Here is a 15,150-nt window from a genome sequence, read left to right on the forward strand (position 1 = left end):
CCATTCCTCCTCCCCAGCCCAGCAGCAGGCGCTGCTAGACCTGTCCATGCCAGAGGGGAGGGTTCCTGCTGCTCCAGAAAAGGTCAGTGGGCAGGAGGTGCCTTGGCTAACAGAGAGCAAAGAGCCCCAAGAGAATGTTCATTACTGCTTTATTATGACAAAGGCTACAAGCCACGTAAGTTTTAAAGTGCATTATAATTCACTGTCAACAAACCACAGACACAAGCCTGGCATAGTGCAGATACGGCCAAGGTGGCAGAGGACACTGAGCGGACAGTGGGGCTGGGACGAGCTGAGGGACAGAGGCAGGAGAGGGTCGGAGGGTGAAGGAGTGGGACTGGGGTACAAGTGCTGCTCCACACAGACCCAAACTCCCAAGGCAGGACTGAGAGCAGGCAGGGCAGGACCACACCTGTGCTGGAGAGGGCTCAGCTCCTGGCGCAGACCCAGGGCGCTCTCTGCATTGGGAGATGTGCTACTGGGACGGGGCCATGCCCCATGTGGGAGCCTTGCACTTCCCAGAGTGCAGGGCAATGGGCCCAATCCTGGGCAAACACTGTCCTGCAGCACTGCTCCAGGCTGGCACAGGAGTCCAGCGTGTCCAGCACCTGGCACCAGGCCAGCTGGTGGCATATGTGGCTCCTACGGGACAGCCCCCATCCTTCAGGCCCAGTCCCCTGCTCAGGGAAGAGCCAGCCAGCCATTCCTCCAGCCATCCTTCCAGCCATTCCTCTAGCCATCCATTCTTCCAAGCTGCCCAGTCCCAGGCCTGAAGAAATGTCCCCGCAAAGGTGCTGCTGAAGGACAGCAGTGGTGTGAGAGGTCCGCGGTCCCTCAGCCTGAGAGCACCCTGGGTAGCACACAGGGCCCAGCTGCCTGGCTGAGAAGGCTCAGTTTAAAGTGCTTTTTTCTGTCTCTTTTTGCATGGGGTGCTAAAGCCAAACCTCACTTTGCCAAAGAACATTTTCCCCTTTATCCCCAAAGCCAAGGCCAGCACCAGAATGCCAGAAACCTCCAGAGAGCTTCCCCTTTATCAACACACACAGCAAGTATGAGCGCTGTGCTCGGCTCAAACTGCACCACTGCAACATTCAAGAAGTTCTGGGCAATGAAAAAGGTTCTCAAGCTGAGAGGACCCACTCTACTGGCTCCTGAAGGGCCTGGTATGTCTCAAAGAGCCCACATCTCTCTGATAGGGGCCATCCCTACAGAGGTTGGAGAAACCAGGTTTGGTACTGTGTGGCCAGGAAGAACCTGCCTGGAGCACTGGCTTCCTGGTGGCAAAAGCCTGGCTCCCAGGCTGGATGCAGCCAGAGCCAAGCAGGAGGAGGTTCCCCATATAACCTCAGAGCCACTCCAGCCCCAGAAGACCCGGGCCGCACAGCAGCTGGAGACAGGCAAGAACCAGGCAGGCAATCCACAGCCTGCCATGAGAGCATGCTGTGGGCTGCAAGGGCTTCCTCATGCTTCTGGGTGCGCGCTTCCTGTGGGTTCCTCTTGTGCCTGCAGCAGCACTCCTCTAACATCATCTCTAACCAGCTCAGTAGCTTCTCTGCCCCAAGAGACTTTTGCATAGGGCTGCTCTTCCCATCCCAAGGAGCCACATGAGCCACATGCTGGTGGTCTGTGTCCTCCAGCCAGCTGAGGCAGAAGGTAAACAGAGCCCCAGTGATAGTAGCTGTGGAGCCTGGGGATGTGCAGGAGTGTGGCCACATCTCTATGGCTTCCAACGCTGTCACTGTCCTAGCCAATGCAACAAAATCGGCAGCAAGAGGTAGCAGCAGAGACCAGAGCTTGTCCCAGACAGGGGCTGGAGGAGAATGCCAGCCCTGTCACCTTTCAGCCGTGCCCTCCAGGTCTCAGTGTACTTCTTGTTCTTCTAGCGGTTGACAGAAAATGGAAAGAGACTTAGAACTGGTGACCGTCCTTCCTCCTGCAACACAGCTCTTCTTCAACCCCCAGCTGCTTGGTCCCTCCAGCCCAGGAGATTACCAGCAGTGCAAGGTGCTGGAACCTGCCCCATCCTGGGGCTGGGCAGAGCTGCTGCCCTGGTGGCAGCTACACATGCTCCTGCCCTGAGTCTCTCCAGGTGTCTGGGTGGAAAGTAGCACTTGTGACACACACAACAAGGGGAACATGGGCAGCAGTCATGTCAGCGTGAAGCAAACATGGCATTGCTTACAAGGTGCAGCAGCAAGATGTGTGGGGACAGCCTGGCACACAGCTTAGATGATATCGGTCTCCCTCTCTATGCCAACATACTTCAGGGCATCTGCCTGGCTGTACCTATAAAACAGGAAAGCCACAGCTGCTGTAACAACCTCTGTGCTCCCTGCAAACGTGCACACATAAAGTGAGGTCAACCCTGCCCCACAGTCCCCAGCCAGCTGCTCCCTGTGTTACCGGTAATCAAAGAAGAGCTCCTCTCCTGCCTGGATGGCCCTCTTGGCGAAGATTCCTATCCGGTGGTCTCCATTCACCATCACAACTGCAACCAGAGAGACAACATCAGAGATGTGCAACTGTGGCTCAGGCACAGGGCTCACAGAGCACCTTCAGCCCAGCCTGACTGCTGCCAGCTGCAGAGCCTAGGCTCCAAAACTGCTGCTCAGCAGGATGGAGTAACATCCTAGCCTGCTCTCTAGCAGTGATCTCCCTCCAAGGTCAGAGCCACAGCAGAGCTGAGCAGGGCCCTCAACAGTAGGAATGCGATTTGCAGCTGTGAGGAGAGTTTGCCTATATCTTTGATCTTCTGCAGCTGCTATGGACTCAGAGTGACTTGGGACCCCAGTGAACTTCTTGTGTTCCCAGAGCTGAGTAGGACCAGAGATCATCCCTCCACCTTGAATGGCCTGTGTGAGGATAGCTCACCTTTGGCATAGCAATTGGGGTTCACAGAGTGGTTGGCAAAGCGGATTTTATTTCCTTTGCGAGTGGCGTCAACAACAAAATCTATTGAAATGAAAAAGAAGAAAACTCTGCAGGTTCCTGTAAACACAAGACTACTGCTCATGCGACACAGGAACTGAGACTAACCCCCGCCAGCCCCTGCCAGGAAGCCCAAGCCTCCACCACCCCATGAAGCCCCCCACAAGTTACCATTGTTGAGGTTGAAGAGGAAACTTGACATGTACTTGTCATAGACCTTTCCTCGCCGGTCGGCCTCATCCTGTGAAATAAGCTGGAGAAGGAGAATGCCTTGAGAGAGCCTCAATGCCTGCAGGAATGGTAAGGATCATGCAAGAAACAATACTTTTGTATCTCCTGAAAATGCTTCCTGCCCCTCCACCAGTGAGTGGATGCTCACCAGGGCTCAGGAGGAGTAGAAGCAATGGCTGGGCGTCAAGGGACCAGCAATACACACCACACATTCCTTCCTGTGGAGAGCCTAGATATACTAAGATGGGTCCCAAAATGGTACAAGATTCACCCTCTAAACTGGGTCAGAGTGAGCCCATGGCCATGACTGAACTGGAGAAGGCACACAGCCCCTGCTGGATCGGCTGCTGAACAGAGTGCATCCTCCCGAGCACACAGCACAGCAGTACCAGCAAAGGCACAAGCACTGACCTCACCACAGTACTCAGAGATGAATTCATTCTTCTGCACAGATTCTTTGATGAAAGTCCCCCAGCCAGCGACATCCGATGGTGCCAGCAACAAATGCTAGAGCCAAGGTAAAAAGAAAACAGTTTCAGATGGCAGAGCTACTAACCCCCAGCATGCTAGCAGTGCAGAGATCACACCCCAGGTGCATGTGTATGGTTTAGGGCAGTGCCCAGGAGTAACTATGCTGTGCAGGCTGCAGTCCTCAAGGTTCCAATACCACAGGGGCAAACAACGCAGAGAAGCAAACGGGGAGTCGATATCCATCCAGTGCCCTACTGTAAGGTGACACACAGCTCCCTGAAGTTACGCGTCATAACATCAATAAGCTGCAGCTACACAGTACTTAATACCCGCTGAATTTCTGCCTCTTTTACTTGCAGCCTCTTGTTCTGACCAGCAAAATTCAATTTCTCTATGGAGTCACTTTTTATATTCCCTTGTTTTCATGCACTCTCATTTATCTCCCATCTCCTGATTTTCACATCAGTAATCCATACTCCAGATTAAATGCTACAGAAGCCTGGGACAGAGCAGCTTCTCTTTTTGATTTTTCTCACTCAGACAGCTTTGAGTGGCTCACACCCTCTCCTATGAAGTAGGAGATCTGCTCATCAACTCTACCCTGAGGCAGCCCTTTGCCACAGCCATGCTCCTATCAATACCTTTTTGAGACCGCGCTGGATGCTGCAGTTCTTGCAGGAGACAACTTTGCAGTCCCAGTGCTCTGATGCCCCACAGGTCAGGCAGAGGTCTGGATCGCATTCCCGCACAGCCAAGTAGCATGGGCACTGCTTGGTGTTGCACTGGGTCTTACAGCGGCAGCCTGGGAAGCGATTCTGACCTGCAGAAACACAACCCATGCTTTTGCATGACAAGATTTTTCATAGAAAATGCCCTGCTACTCACACCTAGCAGGGCACAAACCTGTGCACAAAGTCCTTCCCAGCTCCATAGAAGGAGATGCTGATCTGCATCTCGGGACTAACTACGTGCAGTTTGGAAACAAACAGCTCTAATAACACATACAGGTCTGTAGAGAGAAGCCTGGAGCCTGAGTTGGCTCCCCGCTACCCTCTAACTCTTTCAGCCCCAAGCTGTGTCATAACCCTAAACAAATTCACCTTCAGAAGGCCCAGTTATGTAGGCAAGTGCTGTTACCTCCATCACAGAACTGAGAATGAGAGCATGGACTGGGAAAAACAAGCGTGGTGGAGCAGTGACTCAGCTGACCGCATATCTCCCTTTCATGGAATCAGCAGCATCACCCAGGGCTTACTGATGCTGGATACAGACATGCAGGAAAGCATTCTCTAACAAGAGCACAAATCACCAGCTGCTGGGAGTTACAGGGATCATGGACCATAGTTTTCCCTTGGATTTTATCAGACTGGTAATTGCAGGTGGACCAAAAAGTGAAGGCAAGAATAAAAAGGCCTTCATTAAGCCCCAGGTCTGCACCCTTCCTCTGGTCGGTGTCAGGAGAGCAGCTGCTTTCATATGTGATAGTCCTAGGGTTTTCCTTACAGTCAGGGTTGCACTGGCAGAACTTCTCACAAAAATTTTGGGTCATAATGCATGGGCAGGAGCTGTCACAGGGATGTTCAGGATGGTCACAGGGCTGGTAGTTGTACACCTGGGTAGGTGAATTATCTAGAACAATAGGAGAAATGCCAGGATTAGAAGCTGTACTTTGCAGAAACGCTTGAGAGAAAGCAGCACTCCCCGGGCTCTGGAGCAGAGCACATGCAGGTTCCCTATTTGCCTGCAGAGGGCAGGGAGCACAGCAGCGCTCAGCTCAGCCAAATCCATCCACACACAGCTCTAATTACAAATGCGTGACATACATCCACCCCTGCACAGTCCACTTCACACAGACTGCATGCCAAACCTCATCCCTCCTGACTGGGGAAGGACTGCACTGCACGCACAGCCTGGCAGAGAACATTTGCATGGCAGCAGTCTATGTGGCAGAGCCATGGTGGACCCCAGGAAGGCTCTGCAGTAGGGGCAGCTCACCCCCACATCACTGCAACTGCTGGGATGGAGAGCAAGACACAGCGTCCTGCTGTGCAAGCCAGGGCTGGAGAAACAGCCCCTACCACACAAACAATGCCTGAGCACAGCCACAGCAAACACTACCTTTCTTCAGCTGAATCTTCCTGCAGTGGGCAGCCCACAGCCTGGAAGAAAAGCAGAGAAGTGTCAGGGGTGGGGCAGACACAAACCTCCATCAGGAGCAACTGGCCAGCAGCACTGCCAGCTAACACAGCAGCAGGGGATGAGAGAGTCCAGCAAGGCTGCCTGGCAGCTTCACGCATTAATAACCATCAGCCAGACACAAAGAGGTGAAAGATGAGAACAACTCAGCTACAGCTGAAGTTATTTAAGGCAAATGTGAGAGCCAGAATAATACTGTACACATTGGATCAGCACATAAAATGTAGGTTATAAGCCAGGGAGCTCAGGCAGAGGCTGCTGTTAGGACAGCATACTGGCCCTCCTGCAGCAGTGCAGCACTTGGTGCAAGACAGCCACTGTGCTGCCCTCCGCTCCAGGGCTGAGCCCGAGGCCATAGAACCACACAGCTGCCCAGCCAGGACGGCAGCACCAGAGACAGGGCAGGGGCCAGCCCCAGCCAGCAGCACAATCAGCTCTGTGTGACAGCGAGAAGTGTGTGCAGATGGGAGCCAGATGCGGATTACCAGGAATGCTTTGGCACAAAAAGCAGTGGATCTGGTTGCGTTTTAAGAACAAAACAAGGCTGTCCAACACTCGCCTGTGCTTCCTTTTCTTCTTCTGGGATGGATTCATTAATTCATTTGTTGGCAGTTTTGTTATAAGTGACTCTTTCACTGCGAACTGAAAGACCTACCAAAAAAGAAAAAAAAACAGAAGGAAAAGAATAAAGTTCAGTGCACGCAAGCTGCCTTTATTTAAGCATAAATGAAGAAAGTGTAAGCACACACACACATAGTGTGCAGCTCTGCCCCCCAGTTTCATTAAGCCATGGATATCTTTGCTTTTCTTGCCTGGGAAACAAGATCATCTGCTTGCCAGCATACCCAGGCCTGGGATAAAACACTTTGAAGAAATCTAACAGCACTGGACAGCAGCAGTACTGCAAAATAACAACACTGAACTTCCCAAAGTGTTGACGCAACACATTCCTCAAAACAGTTTGAGGCAGAGAAGAAAAAGGAACAAGTGAGCAGCAGCAAAGGCTTCCTTCCTGCCCCTAGGCTAGGCGCTGCCATGCCTGCTTCCCCTGGGTGCACGGCCCAGAATAGAATGTCAGGCCCTACCTGCTTGCATGTCTTTGTTCCCAGCAGTCTGGCGATGGAGCAGAAGTTGTTGAAGTAGGTCCCATGGAAGACACGGAAGAGGGACTCCTCAGCTCCCGTCCACTCGACTGCCTCCTGCTGTGCCTCCACTGCAAACAGCTGGGATGAGGCCGGGCTCAGCTTCTGCTTGGTAGGGGTCTGGCAGCGGGAGTTTGCCTCTGGTGAGAAAGGCAGATGTTAGGGACCAAGGATGAGAAAGAATGCAACTCTGCCATCCATGCTTCCTAGGGCAGTGGTGCTCCAAGGGGCTTGAGTGTGCCCTGCCCCACGAGGCAGCAGAAGCCCAGTGCTTGTCCCAGAACTGAGGAAACAGCCACTGCCTTGCAAGACTGCACAAAAGCCCTCGGCCTCAATAGCTCACAGGTGCATTCTCCGCACAGCAGCATGGCCAAGTGTGTGAAGTGGTACTGTCCAGCAGCTTGCCTGCTGCCCGCACTATCCTCTTGCACAGCCAAGCAAGGTGCTCTGGGTTTCAGAGGTGCTAGCAAAGAACTTGCTATGCCTGACAACAGGATAATAACCCAAACACAATGCAGGGTGGCACTGCATGTCCCTTGCGTTTGTTTAAGGCCAGCTGAATACATTCTGTCGCTATCTCATAACTCTACAGCCACTGAACATGGACAGACAGCCCCACATGCAGCAGTGCCTGCTTGCCATCACTGATCAGAGCCCTAGGTGGGAGAAGTGTGTCTCTAAGGATGATGTCATACCCGAGGAACTAGAGGCCCACTCATTGCCCGTGTCTCTGTCGCTGTCTCCCTCCCTTGTCTCAGCAATCGCAGAAGCTGGGGCATTTGAACAGGAAGCACTGACCACGTGGTGCCTCCGGCGGCGCCTGCCTGAGCACTTGGACCTGGGATTGTGCAGTGCAGCAAACTCCTTGGCTCCTTCCTGCAAGCAGAGCAGAACACAAGGTAGGTGGCATGCAGCCAGGACACACAGAAAGGCCTTGGGAGGAGCCCTGTCCTGCTGCCACCATGAAAAGGCATATTTGTCATCTGTGGTCACCTTCAGTGGCTGCCATGGCCCTGATAGCTGGCCGCATAGCAGATTTCTGCTTCATTTCCTTCAGCATCACTGCCCACATGAGCAGGCTCCCTCATCCTGATCCTCCAGCCTGCTTTGCTGCCTCTTGCCCTGGCAATGACAACCCCCTGGCCTGCTCCTCCTCAACCCTGCAGCTCCTTTTGGACACTGATACCTCAGCTTGCTGATTCAAACATGATATGAATACACTTTCCAGTAAGGTTCATATATGGATTCATGCTTCTCCAAATTCAATGACAGTTACAACTAAGTCTGAGAAATCTCCACAAGGGCGAAGAAGACCTGCAGCCATTCTACGGAGCACGGCTGGCCAGGCCCACCTCTTGGGGTGGTTTCAGAAGTTGCAATGCAGAAACATACCAGCCAGAGGAAACAGTCTGCTCCGCAAGGATCTGGCTCAATCTTGGTCTCTCTGTTCTTTCGTTTGTACACATTAGGAGTAGCATGAAAAGCTGGAAAAATAAGTTATTTTTACTATTAGCAACAGGAGTCTTCTAACAAGAATCTTCCACCAAAAAGCAAAGGACAGGGGCAGCGCAAGAACGAAGGCAAGTGGGAGCAGGATGCAGCCACCAAGAGTACAGGGGGAGATCTTAGGAACAGAGAACAAGGTGGAGGACATGTTGGCCAAGCCCTACTTCAACCAATGATGGGAACTTAGCAGCAGAGAGGGAATACTTGGGAAGTAAAATGACACAGAAAAAAGATCTGCTTTTGGACTAAAACAAAATGAACACATGATCTTAATAATAGATCTTTTAATAAATAACTCAGTGGAGAGAGTCCTGTGACTTTCCAAGAGAGCCCTCAGACCTCAGAAACAGCAGGTCCAACAGCTAACCAGCATCCAAAAGATTTTGGCAGAACAAATATCAGGAACATGACTAAGATGATGCTGTAAGTTCCAGTGAAGTAACAGAACACATGGGCATGTCCCAACTTTAGAAGTGTAACGATCATGCCTTTCCCTGATGAGCTTCTGCAAAATGACAGTGAAATCTAATCACAGCAGTGTTTCTGGCACAAATTGCCCTCATGTTCATCACAGCGTGCTGAACAATGGTGAGAAAGAGGGGACTATGACACAGGTTGCTTTGCCACCCATTTGAGGAATCTAGTGGAGCTATCTTTAAAAAAGGCTTCTGGGCACCTCTCAGCTTCTAAAGGCTCCACTGCAAACTCCAGGGAGCCACCACCCTCTCACAGCTGCAGCACAGATGCTAAAGCAAGGCCTACAGGGGCATAAAGCACAGACAAGAATGCAGAGAAAAGGGAAGGACCCGGCAAGCCCGCACTTACGATGCAGAAAACAGTCGTATTTGAAGCAGCGCCGGCAGAAGAGCGTGTGGAAGGAGTGCAGGGACTGCTCCCGCTGGACAGACTTTGCGCACGGCCCATCGATGTTGGGAGTGCACTGGGGGGGCAGCACATTTGGATCCGACACCTCAGTGAGCTCTCGGTACCTATTCAACAAACACATCCACAGATGTGCATGCTTTCCTAATTTGAGACATTTAACAGGACTTCGTGTGACTATAGATCTTATGACTCTGGTCCAGATACCTTTAAGCTAGACCAAAGTTTGTAATACTCAAAAAACGTCCTGCTCCCAGTGCCTGAAGCCAAGTGAGCTCTACTTTCTGGCCAGAGAACAATGCTGTTTTCTAAAATATAAATTTTAACTGTGCCTATCAAAAGCAACAAGCAACTTTAGGAGAGATCTTCTACCTCTCTTTCATGTCATCTGGGAAGCCATATTCAGGAAACATAGAAGAAATGGCAGTGAATATCATGTCATTTGGAAACCGTTTCTTGGAACACTTCTTGTTACCTAAGGAAAAAAAAGAGACAACTCCTCAGTTAAGCTGGACACAAAGGTAACTTTCCTTTTTCCAGAGAGAGTGATTCCAGGTGGTCTGGATTGCATTTTAAGAGACAGAAACATGACCAAACATAAAATTTTGTCTTGCAACTAGGCTAAAGCACTTCCAGATGCACTGTACTCTGCTGCTTTCAAAGTAGCATAATGTACTGATTTCTTAAGGAATATCACCATTTATTTTTACCTGGACAGGATTTACATACATTACTTTCCTACATCTGCAAAAAGTCCTGGTATTTGTTCTACTCCTATCACTATAAACCAAAGATGAAACTTCCAGTCAGCATTCCTAAGGTCACACAGGACACGTGAAAATCCCACAGAATAGAGCTTCCTCTATTAAACAGGAACTCCAGGCAAAGAAGAGGGAAGAGGAACACTAATACATAGAGGAGAAGGCTGGAAGGGAATGGAAAGGTCCAGCTCCGTGTCCTACAGCATTATCAGATCTACCGACAAACTTACTGACAGATGCTTGCCCAACTGGTAACCAGACCTCACAACTTCCTAAGGCAATATCCCACTGCATTGCCAATCTTACATTACATGGTTTTCCAGATCACTTACCTAAATTCTTCCTTGCCACACTTTAATCTGATGACTGCTTATCCTCTCCACAGGGAACAATGACAACAACTGATTTCCGTTCTTCTTTCAACTGCCTTACCAGAACTTGCCAAGCACACGACTACTCTTAGTGACACACAAATATACAATGGAGTGAGAGCAGGAGAGCATTGGCCTGCTCCTCAGACAAGGCAGGATGGAATCATGACCAACACACAACCAATTTCTACAGCCAAACCCACCTTCCACTGCAATTCGTTTTCTTTTTCTTGTGAGTGGCAGTTCCTCTTTCCCATCCTCCTGTTTGACTTCAGAATCATTGTGCCCTTCCTCTTCCTCGTCTGAATACTGATTCAAGGCATTCACTAGCTCCAGGAAGACAGCATCACTGATAAGGACTGACCCTGAAATCATTTCTGAAACACAGTGATGTCAGTCAGTTTGTGCAAGGGCCACCGACATTCCTCAGCGACACAACACAGTTATCAGTGAGAACTTTCCTGGTAATTTTGTAGGGACCGTGGAGTTTTAATGCTTTAGAGTCCTAAAAGTGGTGTAACACTTTTGGCAATCTGAGGACAGCCCATATCACAGAATTTTCTGCTGCATTCCACTCTCTACGCAGTTTTATGATGAGCTAGGCAGCTCTCTAGGAAAGCATACATGCTTTTCATCTCTGAAAAGCTTCAAGTCATGGCTAGGGTCACAAGTGAAATGATGGTGCTGAACTCCTCCTAATCCTGAGCCTAGAACAGAGTGGGGGATCACAAGGCAAGACTGTGTCCTTACAAACCATAACTGCAAGCACACATTTCTGCTTTCCTACTCTAAAACCTCTCAGATAAAAGATGGTTACTGCTACCACCTTTTCATTTCTTAACTACTTTGATATCTCACTTGCAAGAGACTGAATGAACACTGCTGAGCATTCCTGCTCCCAAATTACCTTCCTCTCCATGAACTTTCCCATCATAGTTATTAATAAGCTCTTCAATGAAGGTTTCATCCTCTTCCTTCACCTCATCTCCCATGTAAGGGATGTTGCACAGAACAGTTTCATCCTCCACCTGAAAAGCAATTAGAGACAATTCAGTAAATCAGCACTTTCTAATTCCCAGCCAAGCTGTGTCTCTAAGGCTGTCCACTGCATTCAGAAAACACTGCAAAGGTTCAGCCTCTCCAGCTCAAGTTTCATGTCTCATCAGTAACATTTCATTTGTATCCCATACTATCAGTATAACTCTAACCCCCCCAAATGCATTTGATTTTAAAAAGAAAAGAACTGTATCCAAAGGTTACAGAAACACATACACTGCCAGGAACAATAAAGAGCCAAAAATGTCAAAGTTGTAGTGATTAAGGAAGTAGAACTGGAACAGTGAAGGGGGCAAAATGGCAATTCACCCCAGGAGGAATACAGCTGAAGCTGAGGAGTGTTCTAACATTAACTGCAGGGAGCAAGGACATTTGACTTTCATTGTTGTGGCACCATCAAGGGACTCTTTTTCGCATTACAATTGCTAGTGCCACACTGCTCTGCCAGTCTGCCACATCTGGCTTTAGAAACCTTGGGGAGGCTGCAAGGATACATTCACTCCCATACTGGGCAAAGGGGCAGGCTAGCCACGGGCTGTTTAGCAAATACTCTAAACTAAGCTGCAGCAAAACCTGCACTTCAATCATTTTCTGAACTACTGTGATAGAGGAACTATCCTCAGTAGCATCTCTAGAAACAGATCAGCAGGGTTATCCAATCACAAAGGAAAGGACATGCCTAAAAACTACAACTCTTCATTTAAAAGAAAATGTTTTGGAGTGTTGCTGTTTTTGTTTGTTTTTAATAAAAAGCTAATCAATCCCCCAATCAATAAAATAAAACACTTACTGTTCGAATACTGTGTTAGAATGGTTGCCCTATCAAGGAATCAGGTGGAAAGGAACAACCAGCTGAGTTAAGACAGCTTGGATGGAAGGCACGCAACAATACTTTCGACCATGTCTTCTTGAGCAGACATTGCTTGGAACAAGCTGATTTAATCACTCCAGAGCCATGTAACAATTACACAGTAATCTCACAAAGATCTTGTACCACAGAGCATTCCTACCTACCATGAAGTTCTGCTGAAGAGGAGACCAGGAGTACATGATGGGCACCAGCGCCACCGTGTTCAGTGTCCTCATGTACAGTGTCTGGCTTGGAAATCCTGGAAAAATGCTCTCAACTGTACACTAGGGTAGAAGCGAAGAGAAGAGCGGTGAGGAAAGAGCCTCTGGAAGATTGTCACCATCACAGAAAGAAATAGCACTTCAGGACAAATATAGCAAAGCACTGTGTTCACTCCTGGTGACTCTTTGACAGTAAAAGCCTTTTTTACCCCACTTCTACACCATGAAAGAGTGCTAGGCACAGACTGGTATTAACAGAGCTCTCCCTACCTGTTTTAGGAAGGGGTGCCCGCTGACCGGCTTCATCAATTGCACTGGTTGAACTCGAAGCTTCTTCCAGTCTTCATTAAGAATTTGAGTCTTTTCGTGAACCTTTGCAAAGTTGGCCACAAACAGAGCCTGAAATGAGAGAAAGAAGCACTCACCATTTTAATATCATGTCAAGATTTAGAACATTAACATCTCTCCCAAGATCTTGTTTCACATATCAAAATGCAGACAATGTAGAACATTTTAAATTGATGATACTCAGTAGAAGGAATTCTAATTCAACTCAGTATTGACACAAAACTGTGCTGAAAATTTACCCAAGAGCCAGCAGCTTTTAATAATTCCCAACCAGAGCCAACCTGTTCTAAACTCCTACCTGCCAGTGAGAAAAGCAAAAGAGCAAGTAACTTGAAACGCACAGTCCCTGCACTGCAGAGGTTAATGCAAGGAGATACTTTACAAAGCAGTGGAAATGAGCCCTCTCCAGCACCTTATGCAAGCACCCAGACAGGGAACTGATCGACCTGCACAGCAGAGCCAACAACACTACTTTGCTCAAACATGGAGCATGAAGAGGTAATACTTCTACAAACTTACCATGGCTGCAACTGAAATAGAACTTCACAGTTCTCATCATGAATCACTCATCTGATAAAAGCTCCAATACTGCAAACTGAAGTCTATAGCAGAAATCACTCCAGCCAGAGCCAGTGTGCCTTTACCTTTGCTCCCATGTTTGCCTGAAATCTCTTGAGCTGCCGAAGACGCATATATTCAGACTTGACTTTTCTTTTCCAGTATATAATACACTTTGATGTTGGAGGAGTGGCGATTTCCATTTTTCTATAAAAATACAGAAATAATAAATATCAAATAATTGAAAGTATAACATTATAAACGAGTGCTTAAAAAAAAAAAACCCTGTGGATTTTAAATGCATCACAGACTTTAACTAGGAAAAAAAAAATCACCTAAATCTGCATTATTCCTACTTTTGCAATAATTATAGCACAATTTGCACTAAAAAGCTTGGAGAGTGTTTAGACATTCAGCAGTATGGCACTATGTGTACATACAAGGATTCACCTGCTTCTATACAATCTGAACCACAGCGAATCACAGAATGATGAATTGGAAGGGACCTTACAGTCCCTCTAGCCCCACCCCCTGCCATGAGCTGGGTGGACCCCACCAGCTCAGGCTGCCCAGGGCCCCATTCAGCCTGGCCTTGGGCACCTCCAAGGATGGGGCACCCATCCTTGGCAGTCTGTGCCAGGGCAGTCTGTGCCAGGGCCTCACCACCTCTGAGTTAAGAATTTCCTTCTCTCATCTGACTTAAATCTCCTGTCTTTAGTTTACAGACACTCCCTCTTGTCTTATCACTGTCAGATCATGTAAAAAGTTGCTCTCTCTCCTGCTTATAATCTTTCAATCCTCTACAGTCAGTTTGTTTCCAGCATTTCCCTTTCTGTTTGCACAGGGTGCTGGGAGGACAACATGGCGATGTCAGGAACAGTGCTACATCCAGCTTGGAACATCTCATGGTCAGGAGGCTGGGAAGGACATTGTTTGTTGTGCGGGCTGTCAGAACCACACTGCTCATGGCTGGGAATACACAGTGCTACCTGACAGAGAAGCAGCCGAAGCTCGGGGTGCTGACACTGGGCACTGTCCTGTGAGCCCAAGGGATGCTTGAGCTCTCATCAAGGAAGCCTGAGTGGAACCTGGCTGCTGAAAGCACTACAGGTAGGCTAGCATTGCTCCACATTCCACGGGGCAAGTAGACTCATACACCCCCCAGCACAGGCTGCACGCATACCCAGTGGGCTGCTCCACTCTGCCCATGGGGGTTCCCCAGGCCGACATCCCGTCCGAGTCCCCCCATCACCACGCAGCCCGCACCAGGCCTGCCTGCAGCCCTGCCAACCAGGAGAGGTCACGGGGGACACAGCTGCGGGACGCCCGGTGGCAGTGGAGGCTGCCAGGATGGGGATACAGCAGGGTCTCCGGGGCAGGCCTAAGCCTGCTGCCCCGCACGGCCACTGCCCCCAGGCCTCAACCTACCCCCGGAGCCCAGCCGCCCCCATAGGCCCCGACGTGCCCCAGGAGCCCCCAGCTGCCCCACAACGCCCCCCACGCGCCCCTCAGCTGCCCCGCAGGACCCCCCACGGTCCCACTGGGCCTCCACGCAGCCCTCTAGGGGGCTTAGATTTGCCCCCCCACGTGTCCCCATCAGCCACCCCCCAGGGACCCCGCTACCACCCC

At 49.7% G+C, this 15,150-nt stretch overlaps 1 protein-coding gene across 4 annotated transcripts in view; it reads right to left on the minus strand.

Annotated features, from left to right (window-relative positions):
- EZH1 (enhancer of zeste 1 polycomb repressive complex 2 subunit) overlaps window positions 133–15,150 on the minus strand; it is a 15,258-nt gene continuing 240 nt past the window's right edge. Inside the window, exons 1-20 of one of the 4 annotated variants that reach the window (XM_021377875.1) lie at window positions 14,511–14,977; window positions 13,608–13,728; window positions 12,886–13,014; window positions 12,559–12,678; window positions 11,396–11,516; window positions 10,692–10,865; window positions 9,729–9,831; window positions 9,300–9,463; window positions 8,361–8,452; window positions 7,664–7,844; window positions 6,912–7,108; window positions 6,386–6,477; window positions 5,749–5,789; window positions 5,134–5,259; window positions 4,272–4,450; window positions 3,571–3,666; window positions 3,100–3,217; window positions 2,872–2,952; window positions 2,404–2,488; window positions 133–2,286 (exon numbers count right to left, since the gene is read on the minus strand). In XM_021377875.1, the coding sequence (XP_021233550.1) occupies window positions 2,226–2,286; window positions 2,404–2,488; window positions 2,872–2,952; window positions 3,100–3,217; window positions 3,571–3,666; window positions 4,272–4,450; window positions 5,134–5,259; window positions 5,749–5,789; window positions 6,386–6,477; window positions 6,912–7,108; window positions 7,664–7,844; window positions 8,361–8,452; window positions 9,300–9,463; window positions 9,729–9,831; window positions 10,692–10,865; window positions 11,396–11,516; window positions 12,559–12,678; window positions 12,886–13,014; window positions 13,608–13,728; window positions 14,511–14,653 (2,424 nt within the window). In that variant the 5' untranslated portion in view covers window positions 14,654–14,977 and the 3' untranslated portion in view covers window positions 133–2,225. Of the gene's footprint in view, window positions 2,287–2,403; window positions 2,489–2,871; window positions 2,953–3,099; window positions 3,218–3,570; window positions 3,667–4,271; window positions 4,451–5,133; window positions 5,260–5,748; window positions 5,790–6,385; window positions 6,478–6,911; window positions 7,109–7,663; window positions 7,845–8,360; window positions 8,453–9,299; window positions 9,464–9,728; window positions 9,832–10,691; window positions 10,866–11,395; window positions 11,517–12,558; window positions 12,679–12,885; window positions 13,015–13,482; window positions 13,729–14,510; window positions 14,978–15,150 lie in introns of those variants that run through there. The other 3 variants (XM_021377876.1, XM_021377877.1, XM_021377878.1) reach the window with 3 other exon arrangements.

Source organism: Numida meleagris, chromosome 26 (assembly GCF_002078875.1).
Source record: "Numida meleagris isolate 19003 breed g44 Domestic line chromosome 26, NumMel1.0, whole genome shotgun sequence".
NCBI classification, from domain to species: domain Eukaryota; kingdom Metazoa; phylum Chordata; class Aves; order Galliformes; family Numididae; genus Numida; species Numida meleagris.